The sequence below is a fragment of the Podarcis cretensis genome (assembly GCF_951804945.1).
Source record: "Podarcis cretensis genome assembly, chromosome: 8".
Taxonomy (NCBI): domain Eukaryota; kingdom Metazoa; phylum Chordata; class Lepidosauria; order Squamata; family Lacertidae; genus Podarcis; species Podarcis cretensis.
Window position 1 is genome coordinate 51,010,055 of NC_137177.1, and position 14,137 is coordinate 51,024,191.

Consider the following 14,137-nt stretch of genomic DNA (forward strand, 5'->3'; position numbering starts at 1 on the left):
GTGATCATAGCTTCAGGTTATTCTGTGGTAAGTTACATAGGTGGTCCACTGTTGCAACAAACATTTGAATCTTAGCAGTTGTCATTAGAGGCAGGAGTGTGTTCTTTCCAGTGCAAAACTCTCTCTTGCTATTTTTGGGGTATGGTCTGCATTCTGCCTGGTGTCATTCCCATCAGCCATGTAGGTGGGGCGTTAGAATAGGCTGTGCCATCACCCTGAAGACATCTGGTGTGCTGCACACATCACTGAGCCAATCCTCACTTTAGGATTCGCCCCACAGATCACAGCTGCTGCCAAGAGCCAGTCTTCTCACTAGGCATTTCTTGAGGCTCAGCTAACTGAAGGGCCCATTGAGAGGACACACACCAGTGTCACAACACCTGCAGGCAAGTGCTCATTCCTAACCATCTGCCACCCAAGTGGGAAGCTGCACATTGTCTCTCTCTTGACCCAGTCCCACAAATTCTGTGGCACAACTTATGGGCCATACAAGCACATTCAGGTGAAAGGGGGGTTCTTGGCCAAAGGCTCACCATGTGCTGAAGCCAGTCCTGTGAGTAAATCATTTCTTAAGCAGAGCCAGATGTGCAGTTACCTCCTGCAGCAGCAGCCATTTCATAGCTCCTCCCAGCTTGACCCCAGGATCTGGGAGGCAACTGTTCTAAGCATAGCAGTGGTGTTCAATCATTTTAGATGCTGGACTTCATGGCCCTCCTGCTCATAGAGGAATGTGTTACTTACTTTCCAATTATGGCAAGGCCATTATGTTGCATGTAAGGGACCTCCCACTCATTCTGCTGATAAGAGGGGAGGCCTGAATTTCTATCCCAAAGCGCACCCCTCTTTGAATATGAAGCTGTTTTCATTAGTAACCACTGATTGGCCTGCATGAAATTGTCTAAAGTTGTTGGGGTGTGTGTGTTTTTAAAGTGACCACCCTAAGTGTAATTGCTGAATTTCTCTGGTTGGAAACACGGCGAGGTGGATAGTTCAAAAGCCAAGCCTGGACCTTGATGCTTGCCCTCAGTTGCCAAGCAACACTGTGTGTGATTGACTTCCAGCTGGTGTTTGCCTTCTAGTCCAGTGTTCTTCAATCTGGTGCCCTCTAGATGTTTTGTATTCCAACCCACATCACCCCTGACCCGTGACTGTGCTAGTTGGGGCTGAGGGAAGGTGTAGTCCAAAGCACCAGGAAGACACCAGCTTGTGGAAGGCTGCACTAGACAGACACACACCAACACTCTCCAAGGGAGTGGTTGTCCCACAACACAACATTCATTCAGTTCCTTTAGCCAGCACTCCAATGCCTCCCCACTTCACAAACATGCTCCCCTATCCCAAATGAGAGAAAGGGGACACCCAAGATGCTGGACAGCAATAGATTTATTAAGTATTCCAAAACATAAAAATAGACACAGACCAGTAAAAAATAAAGACCAGGGCCCTTGAAGTTATCAAAGTCATGGACAGAGGGAGCTGCACTAACTTATAAGACTTGGGGGTAAAGGAGAGGGAATATAGGGCGGAGGGGGGGAGAGGAGGAGGAGGAGGAAGGGGGTTAAATACTGAACAGCTTTTAAGTTTTGGAACCCTTGAATCAGAAGCAACTAGAAGCTGGTTGTCTACAACTCAGCAAATGAGTAGCAAAGATGGACGCGATGAACGACAGGCCCATGTCACTGCCTGGCCCTCACTGGGAGGAACCCAAGCGCTGCCTGTGGCCCCAGCCCTTCACTTGGCACCCTGGGCTTCCGATTCCTCCTCGTCATCTTCATACATCTCTCCTTCCTCTTCGGCTGTCGCATCCTGGTACTGCTGGTACTCCGAGACGAGGTCGTTCATGTTGCTCTCGGCCTCTGTGAACTCCATCTCATCCATGCCCTCGCCAGTGTACCAGTGGAGGAAGGCCTTGCGCCGGAACATGGCCGTGAACTGCTCCGAGATGCGCTTGAAGAGCTCCTGGATGGCTGTGCTGTTGCCAATGAAGGTGGAGGACATCTTGAGGCCCCGGGGAGGGATGTCGCACACAGCTACCTTGACGTTGTTGGGTATCCACTCCACGAAATAGCTGCTGTTCTTGCTCTGGATGGCTAGCATCTGCTCATCCACCTCCTTCATGGACATGCGGCCCCGGAAGACGGTGGCCACCGTGAGGTAGCGGCCGTGGCGGGGGTCGCAAGCGGCCATCATGTTCTTGGCGTCAAACATCTGCTGGGTGAGCTCGGGGACAGTGAGGGCTCGGTACTGCTGGCTCCCACGGGCCGTCAGTGGAGCAAAACCCGGCATGAAGAAATGGAGGCGAGGGAAGGGCACCATGTTGACGGCCAGTTTGCGGAGGTCGGCATTGAGCTGCCCTGGGAATCTCAGGGAGGTGGTGACGCCGCTCATGGTGGCAGAAACGAGGTGGTTGAGGTCTCCGTAGGTGGGCGTGGCCAGCTTGAGGGTCCTGAAGCAGATGTCATAGAGGGCTTCATTGTCAATGCAGTAGGTCTCGTCCGTGTTTTCCACCAGCTGGTGGATGGACAAGGTAGCGTTGTAGGGTTCCACCACAGTGTCAGACACTTTGGGGGAAGGCACCACACTAAAAGTGTTCATGATCCGGTCGGGGTATTCTTCACGGACTTTGCTAATGAGGAGAGTCCCCATGCCAGACCCCGTACCCCCACCCAGGGAATGAGTGAGCTGGAAGCCCTGTAGACAGTCGCAGTTCTCACACTCTTTTCGTACTACATCCAAGACGGAATCCACCAGCTCAGCGCCTTCTGTGTAATGACCCTTTGCCCAGTTGTTCCCAGCACCACTTTGTCCTGTGAAGGAAGAGACACCAACACCATCTTGTGTAGCAATCAGCACTGATCTGTGTGCCCTGTCCTGTCAACTGGGAGATGTACAGATCTACTCATCCCTATGGCATAACATTGAGGGACACCTGTTACCTTTTGACCAATCAGAGTTTGAAATTTTTGAAAGCCCACCAGACTTAAGTAAAAAAAGAAAAAGTACGCAACAATAGCTTGCTGTGCCATTTTTAACTTCCTCCATTTGTAGCTCTTGTAAGATTCTCATTAATTGGAGACTTAAAATGCCCAGAGAAATGGGACAGTGACTGGCACAGGAAGGGCCTATAAAGCAGGGGTTGTGTGGGGAGCACAGAGGTTAGAGGCCAAGCATACAAATTAGGTGAACATGGAGTCTGCTGAAGATGTTTGCCTTTTGATTTTAGCTTATATGTTTGAAGCACCTGTATGAGCCTTTAGAAATAAAGATGTATTAGGCAGCAGCAAGCTGTGATCAAGGAGTGGAGATTCTCTACCCTGGAAATAATCTGACCTAACCCTTTCCTTAAAAGTCAGCTGCCCCGTCCCAAGATTTCCAGCCTGCAGTTCCAAAAACCTTGAAATACTACAGCTTAGTATTAGTTATGCAAGTCTGAGGTCGAACTGTGCTATTTCTTTGGCTTAAAACTGGGTGACATCTGAGAGATGCTATGATAGAGAGAAAAGGAAAGAGAGCCAGGCAGCAGAAGAAAGCAGAGAAACAATACCAAAGATGAAGTTGTCTGGTCTGAAGAGGTGCCCAAAAGCACCTGAACGAACACTGTCCATGGTGCCAGGCTCCAGGTCCACCAGGATAGCACGAGGAACATATTTGTGAGCTGGAAAAAACAAAGGAAGATTTGTCTTCATTGCAATCAGCCAGAGAGACAACCTTGCTGATTTACAACAGGAGTTATTGTGTTGGGGGGGGTGATTATAAGATTCCTGATCTCCCACATCATCTCCCTTCCTTGTACCCATTTGGCAGGATGCTCACCAAAGCCAAAATTGGGCACTGCCCGACATCAGGCTCCCACCTAGCCTTTTCAGATGTTCTTGCCCAACAATCCAGGGAATCCTTTACCAAGGAGACTATACTGTGGGGCTGAGCTTCTTTATCTCTTCCTCTAAACTAGGGATGAGGAATCTGTAGCAACTCTCCGGAGGTTGTTGGACTCCAACTCCCATCAGCCACAACCAGGGTAGTCAGTTGTCAGAGCTGATGGGCATTGTGAAGTATCTGGAATGCCACAGGCTTCCCCACCATCACTGCTGCCTTAACTCATTCTCCTGTTAGTGTTATGATTAAAGGATGCATGCTCAAAGCAGCCTGCCCTTGACCCATGACCAGAGAGACCCATGTCCCCCAAGGCAGTGTTCAGTACCAGCCATGTAATTTCCAGGCCTGCTATTCAAATCTGTAGCGTTCTGCCTCAAAAGAGGACTAGGCTGGTCAACAAAGGCGACAAGGAAGAATACCTTTTGCAATGTTGCTGCAAAACTGGGTGTGATCCAGGATGAGAGTGGCAGCCCTGGGATGCTTTTCCCTCACTCGGAAGGAGGTGGCAGGATGGATGGCATACTCTATGCCGCTACAAGTGCTTAAGGGAAGGGCCATTGTCATCTGCTTGGAATGGTGAAAACCTTCCAGTTTCATTTCTGAGAGGAAGCCAGGAGGAAGTTTCTTGGTATACCAGAATATCCCTGCCTATCAGGAAGAGCAGTCAGGTCTGGGGTAGGAGCACAACTTACAAGAGGCTTCGTTGTAATAAACGCTGATCCTTTCCAGCTGTAGGTCAGAGTCACCGACATAGTTCCCACTGGGGTCTATACCATGCTCATCACTGATCACCTCCCAGAACTGAAAGAAGAGTGGAGAGGGGGAGATAGCAAGAATTAACTTTTCTACCTGTTAAGTCAGCTAAAGAATTGGACATTTTTGTTTTATACCATTAGAAACAAAGGAAATTCCCACCCGCATTGGGCTGTTTAGCTTTTTCATTATCCACACTGGGGGAAAGCATTCTGAGTTGATCTGCTGCTGGAGACATCATACTGGGCTAAGCTGAGCTGGTGTAGCTGTTAAGAGTATTGGACTGGGACATGGGAGACCAGGGTTCAAATCTCTGCTCAGTCAGGAAGCTCACTGGGTGATCTTGGGTCATCACATCTCAGCCTAACCTACCTCACAGGGTTCTTGTGAGGATAAAATGGAGAGGAGAGCCAAGTACATCCCTTTGAACAACACAAAGATGGGATAGAAATAAATACACAAATAAATTTGATTTGCTACTTGCAAGTGCCAAGTAGCACTGCATCAGCAGCTGTAGCTGCGTTTGGTAGTTGAAGGTTGCTAATAGCCCTTTCTGCAAAGCCATCCTTGAGAGGGCTCTCTCACCAGCCTACAGTGAGACCCAGAGCAGAAACACTTCGTTCTTGCAAGCTGCAAGCGCTGTGTGCTGTTCTAGGGATCTGGCCATGGTGCTGAACCATGACCTCTGATACTGCTTTCCTAGCTTTGTTTCTTGGAATCTACACCACAGTAAAGGAGACAGAGAAGCAGCCATTTGCTGAGCTTTTAGTATTTTAAGGCTGCTGAAAGTGAGAACATTCAGACGGGGTATTGCCGCACATCAAAACTCCTGCCCTCATCTGCCGTGTTTAGCCATGAAGACAAAGGTAGAGGCAAGAGTTGATCAGGCTGTTGTACACATTTTGACAAGCAACACAGCATTTTGCTTTGGGAATAAGCTACAAGGAAAAGCAGCTAAATTTGTGCAGAGTCATCTCACTGGCAAATAAGCACATGACTTCGCACTGCTGGTTATTGGCGCAAACTTATTACGAGCCACAGCACTACGCAGACTGCAGCAAGAGCATTCTATCTCCCTCAAGAGGGACAGCTGCTAATGATGCATTTTCCAGAACTTTTTACCTTGTGACTAATTGCTTCTTGCAAGCAAGGGCTAAGTTGCATTCCTAGAGGACAACCGAGAGGGCTTCTTTTGGTGGAGCTTTTCACTAACGGAAGGACTTTCTGTTTTAACAAGGCAGTGAGGAGGACAGGAGAAAAAGGCTTGTTTACAGCAATCTATAGGAGACTGCTCAGTCCTTGCTAAATTAGTTTGAACAATGCGGGGGGGAGGGGAGAGAAAGGAAGATGCATGTCATGAATGCTAACCATCTCCAGTGGACAGAGCTTTAATTACCAGGGAGCTCCCACTACTAAGAGGACAAATTGAAATTGATGGCAAGGTCAGGAAGACTGTAAACACAATGGTGTCAGCCACATGCCACAAGGCTGATCCCCCCTGAGCCCAATGCAAAAAGATCTGCCTTGAGAAGGTCTCTTCACCAATAAATTGTTTCTAAAAATAAAGCAGATCTGGAAAGTGATATAATCCTATATATGCAGAGGTGGCCCAAGGTTACTCAGTGACGGAAGTGAGACTAAGCCCTAGGACTGCAAACAGATGCAAGGGTCAAGCCCTGTTGTCAATTCATTTGGTCTCATTTGACTTGGAACAGGCTGAGTCAAATTCAAATCCCTGGCTCAGCCATAAAGCTCACTGCATGGGTCTTACAAGGGTCCCCCCCCCCAAGCCTTCCATACAAATTTGCTGAGAGAATCAAATGGATAACAATCTGCCATACTCTGCCCTTAGCTCCATGGAAGGGAAGACTCAGATGTGAAAAAGTGACTGTCGTCTCTTTCCCCCCCAAATTAACTCTTGCCCATATTCTGAGAGGTTTCAAAGGAACACCAATGCATAATTAAGTGAACTGTCCAGCTTAAGGCATGAATAAAGCATAGTTCTTTGTCGTGGCACAGGCATTGCTTCAGAGAAGGCTTCTGAAATCAACACCCTGGATTTGGCAGCAGAATTCTCTGGGGCATACCGTATCTAGAGTGATGCAGGAATCCAAACAGGTTAAATAAAGTTGTTCTGAAAAAGAACAATCCTTAAATATCTCAGGGGCTGCCAAACCAGGCTTCCATACCAAAGCCAGCTTCTATCCTGTGTTGATCAGATGTGTCAATTACAGAACCTGTAAGTTTACAATGAATTATTCATGCAGATTAGCATATGCATGAGTCTGCTTAGGTAAACTATGCAGAAAGCTAGCCTCCAGCATCACCGCCACAACTGATGACTGCCTGCCCCCAAATCCCTGACTCAGAAGCAGCAAGATAGTGGAGAACCCTATTCCCTTGCCTTAGTAACCCAGTTTCAGGGAAGATTGCAACGGAACCCAAGGTTGTTTCAGATCATGTGAAATCCATTCAACTTCCTTTGGTTTTCAACAGGATTTTACGTTCAGCATTTGAGGGTGGAGGGTAGAAAATACCCTGTGTCTTTTTTTTTTTTTTAAGAGGAGAATGTTCCTTTCTGAGAATCTCAAGTACAATCCTGGGCATTTTGACTTCCTTCCTGCAAAAGGTGTGGCAAACCCACCTATTCCTCAGGAGACATGTGGTGAAGCAGCCACAGACTTGGAGCTCTGAGTGGTGGTGGGAAGAGACTGGCAGTCTTTCAAGGTTCATTATTCAGCTTCTTAAATAGCTTATAGGCTGTGGGTGAGTAGCAGGTGCTCTTCATACCCCTTGCCCACCTCCCTGCATCCAGCATAATGACCAGACTATCCCTCTCTCCTAAGTGGGGCGGGGGAGAGGCAGGGGAGCTCCCGGCCCCAGCTGCAGAAGAGCTCCAGAGGGCTGATTTGATTTCAGCCTGCTGTGCTGCTACCATACCCCACGGGGATAGAGCATTAAGTGGTACAATCACACTGCAGCAGGCTGGCCTTCCTTTTTATTCAGAGCAGGCACAGATGTCTGGTTTTGAAGGGTGGAGGAGAGAAGAGCAGGGAGAGCGCGTGGGGGGGGGTGTCTGTGGACTTAATGGATTATTAGCTGTCTTTGTGACACTAAGTCATGGCAGCAGGTGTCTCCTGAGAAAGCAGAAACTGAAAACCCATTTGAGGAAACCCCCTATTTATGCAGGATTGTTCATTTCCCTTTGGACATTTCCCCTAACAAACAAAAATAAGACCATCCCTTGCTGCCCAGAGAAAGAGTGCTCCCTGCTTGTCTCCCTGGCCCAATTGCACCAGCCAAGAGCTGCCATTTCACTTAATAAACAGCTAGAAAAAAACTGCCCTATCAAGAAACAGGAGGGGATCCTGTCATGACATCAAACATTCTGTTTGTTTCATATATCAGAAGATGCCACAGGACGCTCAGAAGCCCCACACCTCTTTGTCTCCAGTAGTGGACAACTCTTCACCATTGTGTCCTGCATTACCTGAAGCTGAAAGGGGGAGGGGAGGCGAAGATGCTTTGTCCAGGGGTGGGGGCACCACAGGCTGAAATCTGTTTACCTTCCATCTGTCATCCACAGAACCACTTGGCAAAGGGAGGAAAAGGCTCCTGAAAGTCTTTAGGAATAGCCATTCCCCTGAACCCAATGGGACAAGGAGACAGAGCAAAAAAAAGGTAGCCCCACCCTTCCCCTGCAGAAGCAGGGCTGAAATGTTGCCCCATAGCAGGCTGAAGGAGGGGAGAGAGCCATTACCACTCCCCATAGGGAAAAGGTGGGAAAGGAGATCGCCCAAGTTGCCTCCTGACCTAGCCAAGGTTACAGCAGGAACTTGCAAGGTCACAGGCAGAGGGAAGGGTTTCTTTGTTCTAAGAGAATCAGGAGGGCCCCCTGCTTCTTGGGTGTGGCAGCCCCCTTGCCTGGATGGGCGTGGTGGAGGGGGCGGGAGGAAGACCACTCCTTCCTTTTGTCTCCCATCAGAAGCGTCAACAACAAAGGGTGACCAAGGGCCTCTGACAGCCGCGTCAGGATGCCCAGGGTGGACTTTTTAGGAGACGCTGGCCTGGGCCACTCACTGGCTCGCCGCCAAGAAGGCAAAGGAGCGCCTTTCCTAGGGAGCCGGAGGGCACTTTCACCTCCTGCAGGAGGCTCTGCCCCGCAGCCCTGGGGTGCCTCCACGCCCACAGCCGGGCGGGGAAAGACGAGGCCACAACAAAGGCGCCGCCGCCGCCAGCGCAGGGCACGCCCCACCCCGGTGCCAAGCCAGGGAACCGGCCCCACCGCCTTGGCGAGATGACACCTGGCTACCTCGACCGGATCTAGGGCAAGGGGAGCGGCAGAGCAGCCGGGCGCCTCGTCGGCGCAGCGCTTGGCTCTTTTCCAGGGGGCCCGCAACGTGCCGGGCAGGATCAGCCAGGGAGCCCCCAAGTCCCGTTGGAGGAGCCGGCGGGGGGCGGCGGGGAGCTCCGCAGCCCCAGCAGCGCGCGTCTCCGCCTCCCCATGCCTTTACCTTGGCTCCGATCTGGTTGCCGCACTGGCCCGCCTGGATGTGCACGATCTCCCTCATGCTGCTGCGGCTGGTGCTACGGGGGGGCGGCTGCGGGCAGGCAGGCGGGCGGGTGGGCGGCGGCTGCAGCTGGCGGAGCGGCTGGCGGAGGCGTCCAGGCTGCTGCCGGCGGGTTTTATAGGCGCCTCCCGCTGCACCCTGTCCGGGGCGCTGACGTCAGCGCCGACGCCGCGGCCAATCAGGAGGCGCCGCCGCAAAATACTGCAACATCCCTGCAGCATCAGCACCAGCAGCGCATCCCTCGGCGCTGGCCAGAGCCGCGCTGCCTGACACAAAGCGGCTGGCCAAGCTGGGGCTGGGGCAGGGAAAGGCCCGCGCTCCCTCCGCCTCGCCCTGCCCGCAAGCCGGCGTGGAGGAAAAGGCCCGTGCAAAAGAAAAGGCCCAGGGGAGGCGGCTGATGCAGGAGGCATCCCAGGCTGTTGCCTGAAGCGACTTGGAAGTTCACATCCCAGAGTGGGCGGGTGGGGCCTGCCTTCGTGGGCCGCTGCGGTACCTCGGGGTGCATGAGGGGGACAGCCACTTTCCTGGGATGTCTCTTGGGTCTTTGTTACCAGGTCTCAAGTTTCAGCCTCGCCCCAGCCCTGCATTTGCCTTTGATGGCCTCGGACGGGGTCGCCAAAACAACCTTCCTTGGCGCGCCTCTTTCCTTATTCCCCAGCCAGACAGTAGCGCTCTGCTTTGTGACTGGGGGCTTCTCCGTTTGTCTTGATATCACGCCCGCCCACCCAGCCCTTTGAAGACAGATATATATATATTTTTCGAGGGGCCATCCTGCATTGAAGCTCTGTGTATTTTGCTGAGGTTGGGGTGCTTTTAACAATCGGTTTTGAACACGCGTGTTTCCTTCCAGTGAGGCTCGTATGATGGGCGCTTCCTTTGAACCTTTTGCCGCTTGGCCAACTCTTTCCCGCAGCTTCTATGCTCTCCTGCTGCTGACTAACTGCCAGCTGAGCGAACCCCCCTGACTCAGCAGTGCCCAGCCCGCCCCTGCCCGCTGGGTGGGGCCTCGTCGTGGGTCTCTCTTCCTCGGCTGCTTGCAATTTGCAAGGGGCAACTGAAGGCCATCCAACCGGGAACAAGGGCGGAGAGCTATGGGGGCTACGGGCGATGGGCCATCGCCTAAGTGGGGGGAGATGATGCGGGTGGTGGTGGGGAAAGTCGGCAGAACAAAAGCCCCTTCGCGGTCCCAGGTGCGCAGGAGGAGAGAGCGAGGAGGCTCCCCGCCCGCCTCCCCTTTGTTCAGCCAGCTCGGGCAGGAAGCTGCCTCTCCCTACTCTCCCCCTTTTCCTGGGTGGGGAGATCTGTTTCCTGTCATTTCCCCCCTACGCCCTCCTTTGTGTCTGGGTTGTCGTTGCAATTCCTGGGGGAGAACAAAGGCCTGTGGCGGGAGACTCTGCTGACCTCTTCCCTAAGTGTGTGTGTTGGCGGTAGGGGGGGGGGAGGAAAGGCTGCCCCCTCTCTGACAGGCGAGAACCGCAGGAGGAAGAACAGCAGGCTGCAACAAGCAGGAGCTCCTTGCCAGGGTGGGTCCCTTCAGAGGACACGCTCTCCTGGCTCCCAAACCAGTGCCAGATTTAGATATAAGTTAAACAAGCTATAGCTTAGGGCCCCACTCTCTTGGGGGGCCCCCAAAAAAAATTAAAGGAAAAAAAACCCTGGATGTACATTTCCAAAATATAAGATAAAAAAGAAATAAAATAAAATAAAACCTGCACACAGCAACAGTGTTTGTGTTGTGTAGGCTCCTATGATGTAAGTAATGGGCCCCGAAATAGCATATATTCAACACAAAAAACAGTGACAATTTGTTGTTGACAAAGGACAGCTGAACATATAAAGGGCCCCATTACATTCAGTAGCTTAGGGCCTCATCAAACCTAAATTTGGCCCTGCCCCCACCAAGGTCCGGTTCACCTGTATACAACTGAAGGCAGAAAGGCCTCACTCATTTCCCCTGCCCGAGGAATATGTCGGTGCTGGAAGCAGGGAGGTCGACAATTGGCCTGGCAGTGGTTCAGTGTCCTCCTCGCTCCCGTAGCCAGTATGATACAAGGAGAGGGGGCTGGTCATCAACAGCCAGCCTAGGCCTGATGATATCTTCCTATCTGCAAGCCCAGCCCTTAAATCACAGAGGGATGCTGGGTGCTTGGCTGGGACCTCTTGGCAGGACTCTGTACGTGCTCAAGGGCACCCAACGCTTCTTTGAGAGGATTTCACGTGGGCTCTGTCACTGGCAACATGTCACAGGCAGGGCTTGGATCCTGGCTGGCTCAGGGTTAAGTCTTGCTGTCCACCAAGGCAAAGCTGCTTCTCTCTTTCTTGTTGCTGGATACCAGCGCCCCCCAGTGTCTGGTCTAGGCTTCCCATCTGTATTGACGGCCCTTCCAATCCACAAGCATCTCCACCCCAGAATTATTCTTTCAGAAAGCAGGAAGAGACAGGGTCCAGGGAGGGAGAAATCTCATTTATTTCTTTTTCAAAGAACAATCTAGCTCCTTACTGATAATCCCTTATTCTCAAACTGCATGCACACAAATAGTTCCTATTGGACAATTTTTCCACCTAATGCACAAAGGGTCAGGAAACCAAGCCTTATGAGGAACGATTGAGGGAGCTGGGTATGTTTAACCTGCTAAAGAGGAGACTGAGAAGAGATATGATAGCCATCTTCAAATATCTAAAGGGCAGTCACATGGAGGATGGAGCCAGGTTGTTTTCTCCAGCTCCAGAGGGTAGGACCGGAACCAATGGCTTCAAGATACAAGAAAGGATATTCCAATATCCAACTAAACATCAGGAAGAACTTTCTGATGGTACTAAGAGAACAGACTCCTTTGGAAGCAGTGCCGGATTAAATCCTGTGGAGGCCCCTAGGCTGTCGAAATCTCCCCACCACGCCTGCTCTAGTGGGATAGCATTGAACTAAGAAGTCCTGATTGTAATTTTCTTTCAAGATCAAATCAATATTATTTTACCTGTTGTCATTGGGCCCCTAAAAGGCATGGGTCCCATAGACCGGTGCCTTCTCTGCCTACGTGGTAATCCTACTGCCTACTGTTATTTTAGCACTGAACTTAGGTCCTTCCCTAACAAAAAGGTTAGCCACCTTGCCGGAATAATATGCTGCATCAGATGATTGCCAGCTTAGTACTGTCTCACTGACTGACAGCAGCTTTCCAGGGTTTTAGGCAGGAGACATTCCCAGCCTTACCTGAAGACACCAGAGATTGAACAGGGGAGAAGAGCTCCTCTTCCACTGAGCAATGGTGCTTCCCTGGATGGGGACATAGAACCAGCTCAGGACGTTTGCCCAAGAGGACCTGAAGGGCAAAGGCAGCGAACACCAGTGCCACCTCCAGGCAATAGATGGTGCTCACATTCCAGAACAACCAGGCTGCTGCATAACAAGGGGTGGGGGGGGGGGAGGGAATGCCACAGAACATGTATGTGTTTGCTGCTCAGGAGCTTGTGAATGGAGGAAGGGGTAGAAGGGATGCCCTGGATTGCCAGCCTGCCACATGAGTGACAGACTTGCACATGGAACTTTTATGCCATTGCCAAGGGATGCTCCGTATGCATGATACATCAGGTGCATGGGCAATGGGTAGGCATGTGAGGCAGAGGTGGACATGCAAAGGACCCTGTGATTTTGTTCTGGTGCCTCAGCTGCAGCCCACTGACAGGAGACAGGAGGGAAATGAGGCCCTCTTCCCTCCCAGGGGGAGTGGCGTGTCAGAGACTAGTCAGACTGCTGAATGGCTGGGAGAAGAACCCAATTCCCCCCCCCTCCCCATAGGCATGACTCATTGTGGCAGAGCTCAAACAAAACAAAAGCCCCTGGTCAGATGGAGCTCTCACTTCTTAGAAATAGTTCCAGCCCCCTCGCAACTTCCACTCCCACACGGAAACTGCTAGCTGAACATTTATGCCACATGCACCACAAAAACCTACAAAATATTGTGTATCAGATAATAAGAAGGTGGAATAAAAGTGCTGTGTGCTTCTCCCCAGCATTCTGTATTTGTGTGTTTGTGTCTGAGAATGCACACAGTTGGTGCATATGAGAAAGACAACACCCCACAAAAAATACCCACTGAACTTGCTTCTTATACAGTGTTGCAAGTGAGTTGTTATGCTCTCCGGAATACACCTTCTAACAAGCCATTCATCTCTCCTCCTGTCTCCCTCATCCTGACCCATGATTTGTATTCTGCACAATGTGGCTTAGCGCAACGGTTCCCAAAACACTCAGGCCCTCAGAAAATGGTTAATGGTGTTGTCTGTCTGTTGAAGCAATTGTGTTGTGCTGTACTAGATGCTGTGTGATTTTTAATTGCATTTTTAAATCACATCCTTGTATTCCACTGAATTCAAATTGTAATACAATATAATAAACAAAAGAAGCAATTAAAATGCAGTATGAATCTTTTATGCAATAGATGTGCTATCTCTTGCCTTTAACCACAAATCCACAGAAATGCCGTAAACCAGTTTGGGAACTCTTGGCTCAGATGCTTTTCGAATCACAGCATCAGATAGGACTTTGAAGGCTGCTTAGCCCCACCTCCTGCTCCTGCCCTACGGGGCCTGCAATGCAGAATATAATTACAACAACCCTGTGAGATGGCTGCTCAACCTCTTCTTGAGTGAAGAAGAACCCACCAGCTCCCAAACCACTGCTGAACAGCTGCCACTATCTGGAAGGCCTTCCTCATGTTTCATTGAAGTCTACTTTTCTGCCTTTTCCAGCCACTGATTCTGGAGCAACAGAGAAGAACTATCTTCTGTGTGCAACAGCCCTTCATGTGAATAGGAGACAACTGTCCTTCATCGGACTTGGATTTCCTGGTCACCCACTTCTGGTGGGCATGCTCCCAGAGGCATTTGTAGGGTCCCTTGCACCATTGGCAAGGAGCTGTATTGATGCCACCCCCATC

At 50.8% G+C, this 14,137-nt stretch overlaps 1 protein-coding gene across 1 annotated transcript; it reads right to left on the reverse strand.

The window, feature by feature from the left end:
* Window positions 1–1,365: 1,365 nt before the first annotated feature.
* Window positions 1,366–9,298, reverse strand: TUBB3 (tubulin beta 3 class III). The gene is made up of 4 exons (XM_079988554.1): window positions 9,144–9,298; window positions 4,569–4,677; window positions 3,545–3,655; window positions 1,366–2,807 (listed from the first exon to the last, which is right to left on the reverse strand). Exons 1-4 carry the CDS (start codon window positions 9,198–9,200, stop codon window positions 1,732–1,734), a joined length of 1,353 nt encoding a protein of 450 aa, XP_079844680.1. The 5' UTR covers window positions 9,201–9,298; the 3' UTR covers window positions 1,366–1,731.
* Window positions 9,299–14,137: the final 4,839 nt, after the last annotated feature.

Bases quoted from the DNA above. Each gene is read 5' to 3' on its own strand.
- TUBB3 (XM_079988554.1), bottom strand. From the start codon at position 9,200: ATGAGGGAGATCGTGCACATCCAGGCGGGCCAGTGCGGCAACCAGATC. The intron at 3,656-4,568 runs GTAAGTTGTGCT...TGTTTTTTCCAG, and splicing joins TTATTACAACGAAGCCTCTT to CTCACAAATATGTTCCTCGT. The intron at 2,808-3,544 runs GTATTGTTTCTC...CTTCCTTCACAG, and splicing joins ACCAGACAACTTCATCTTTG to GACAAAGTGGTGCTGGGAAC.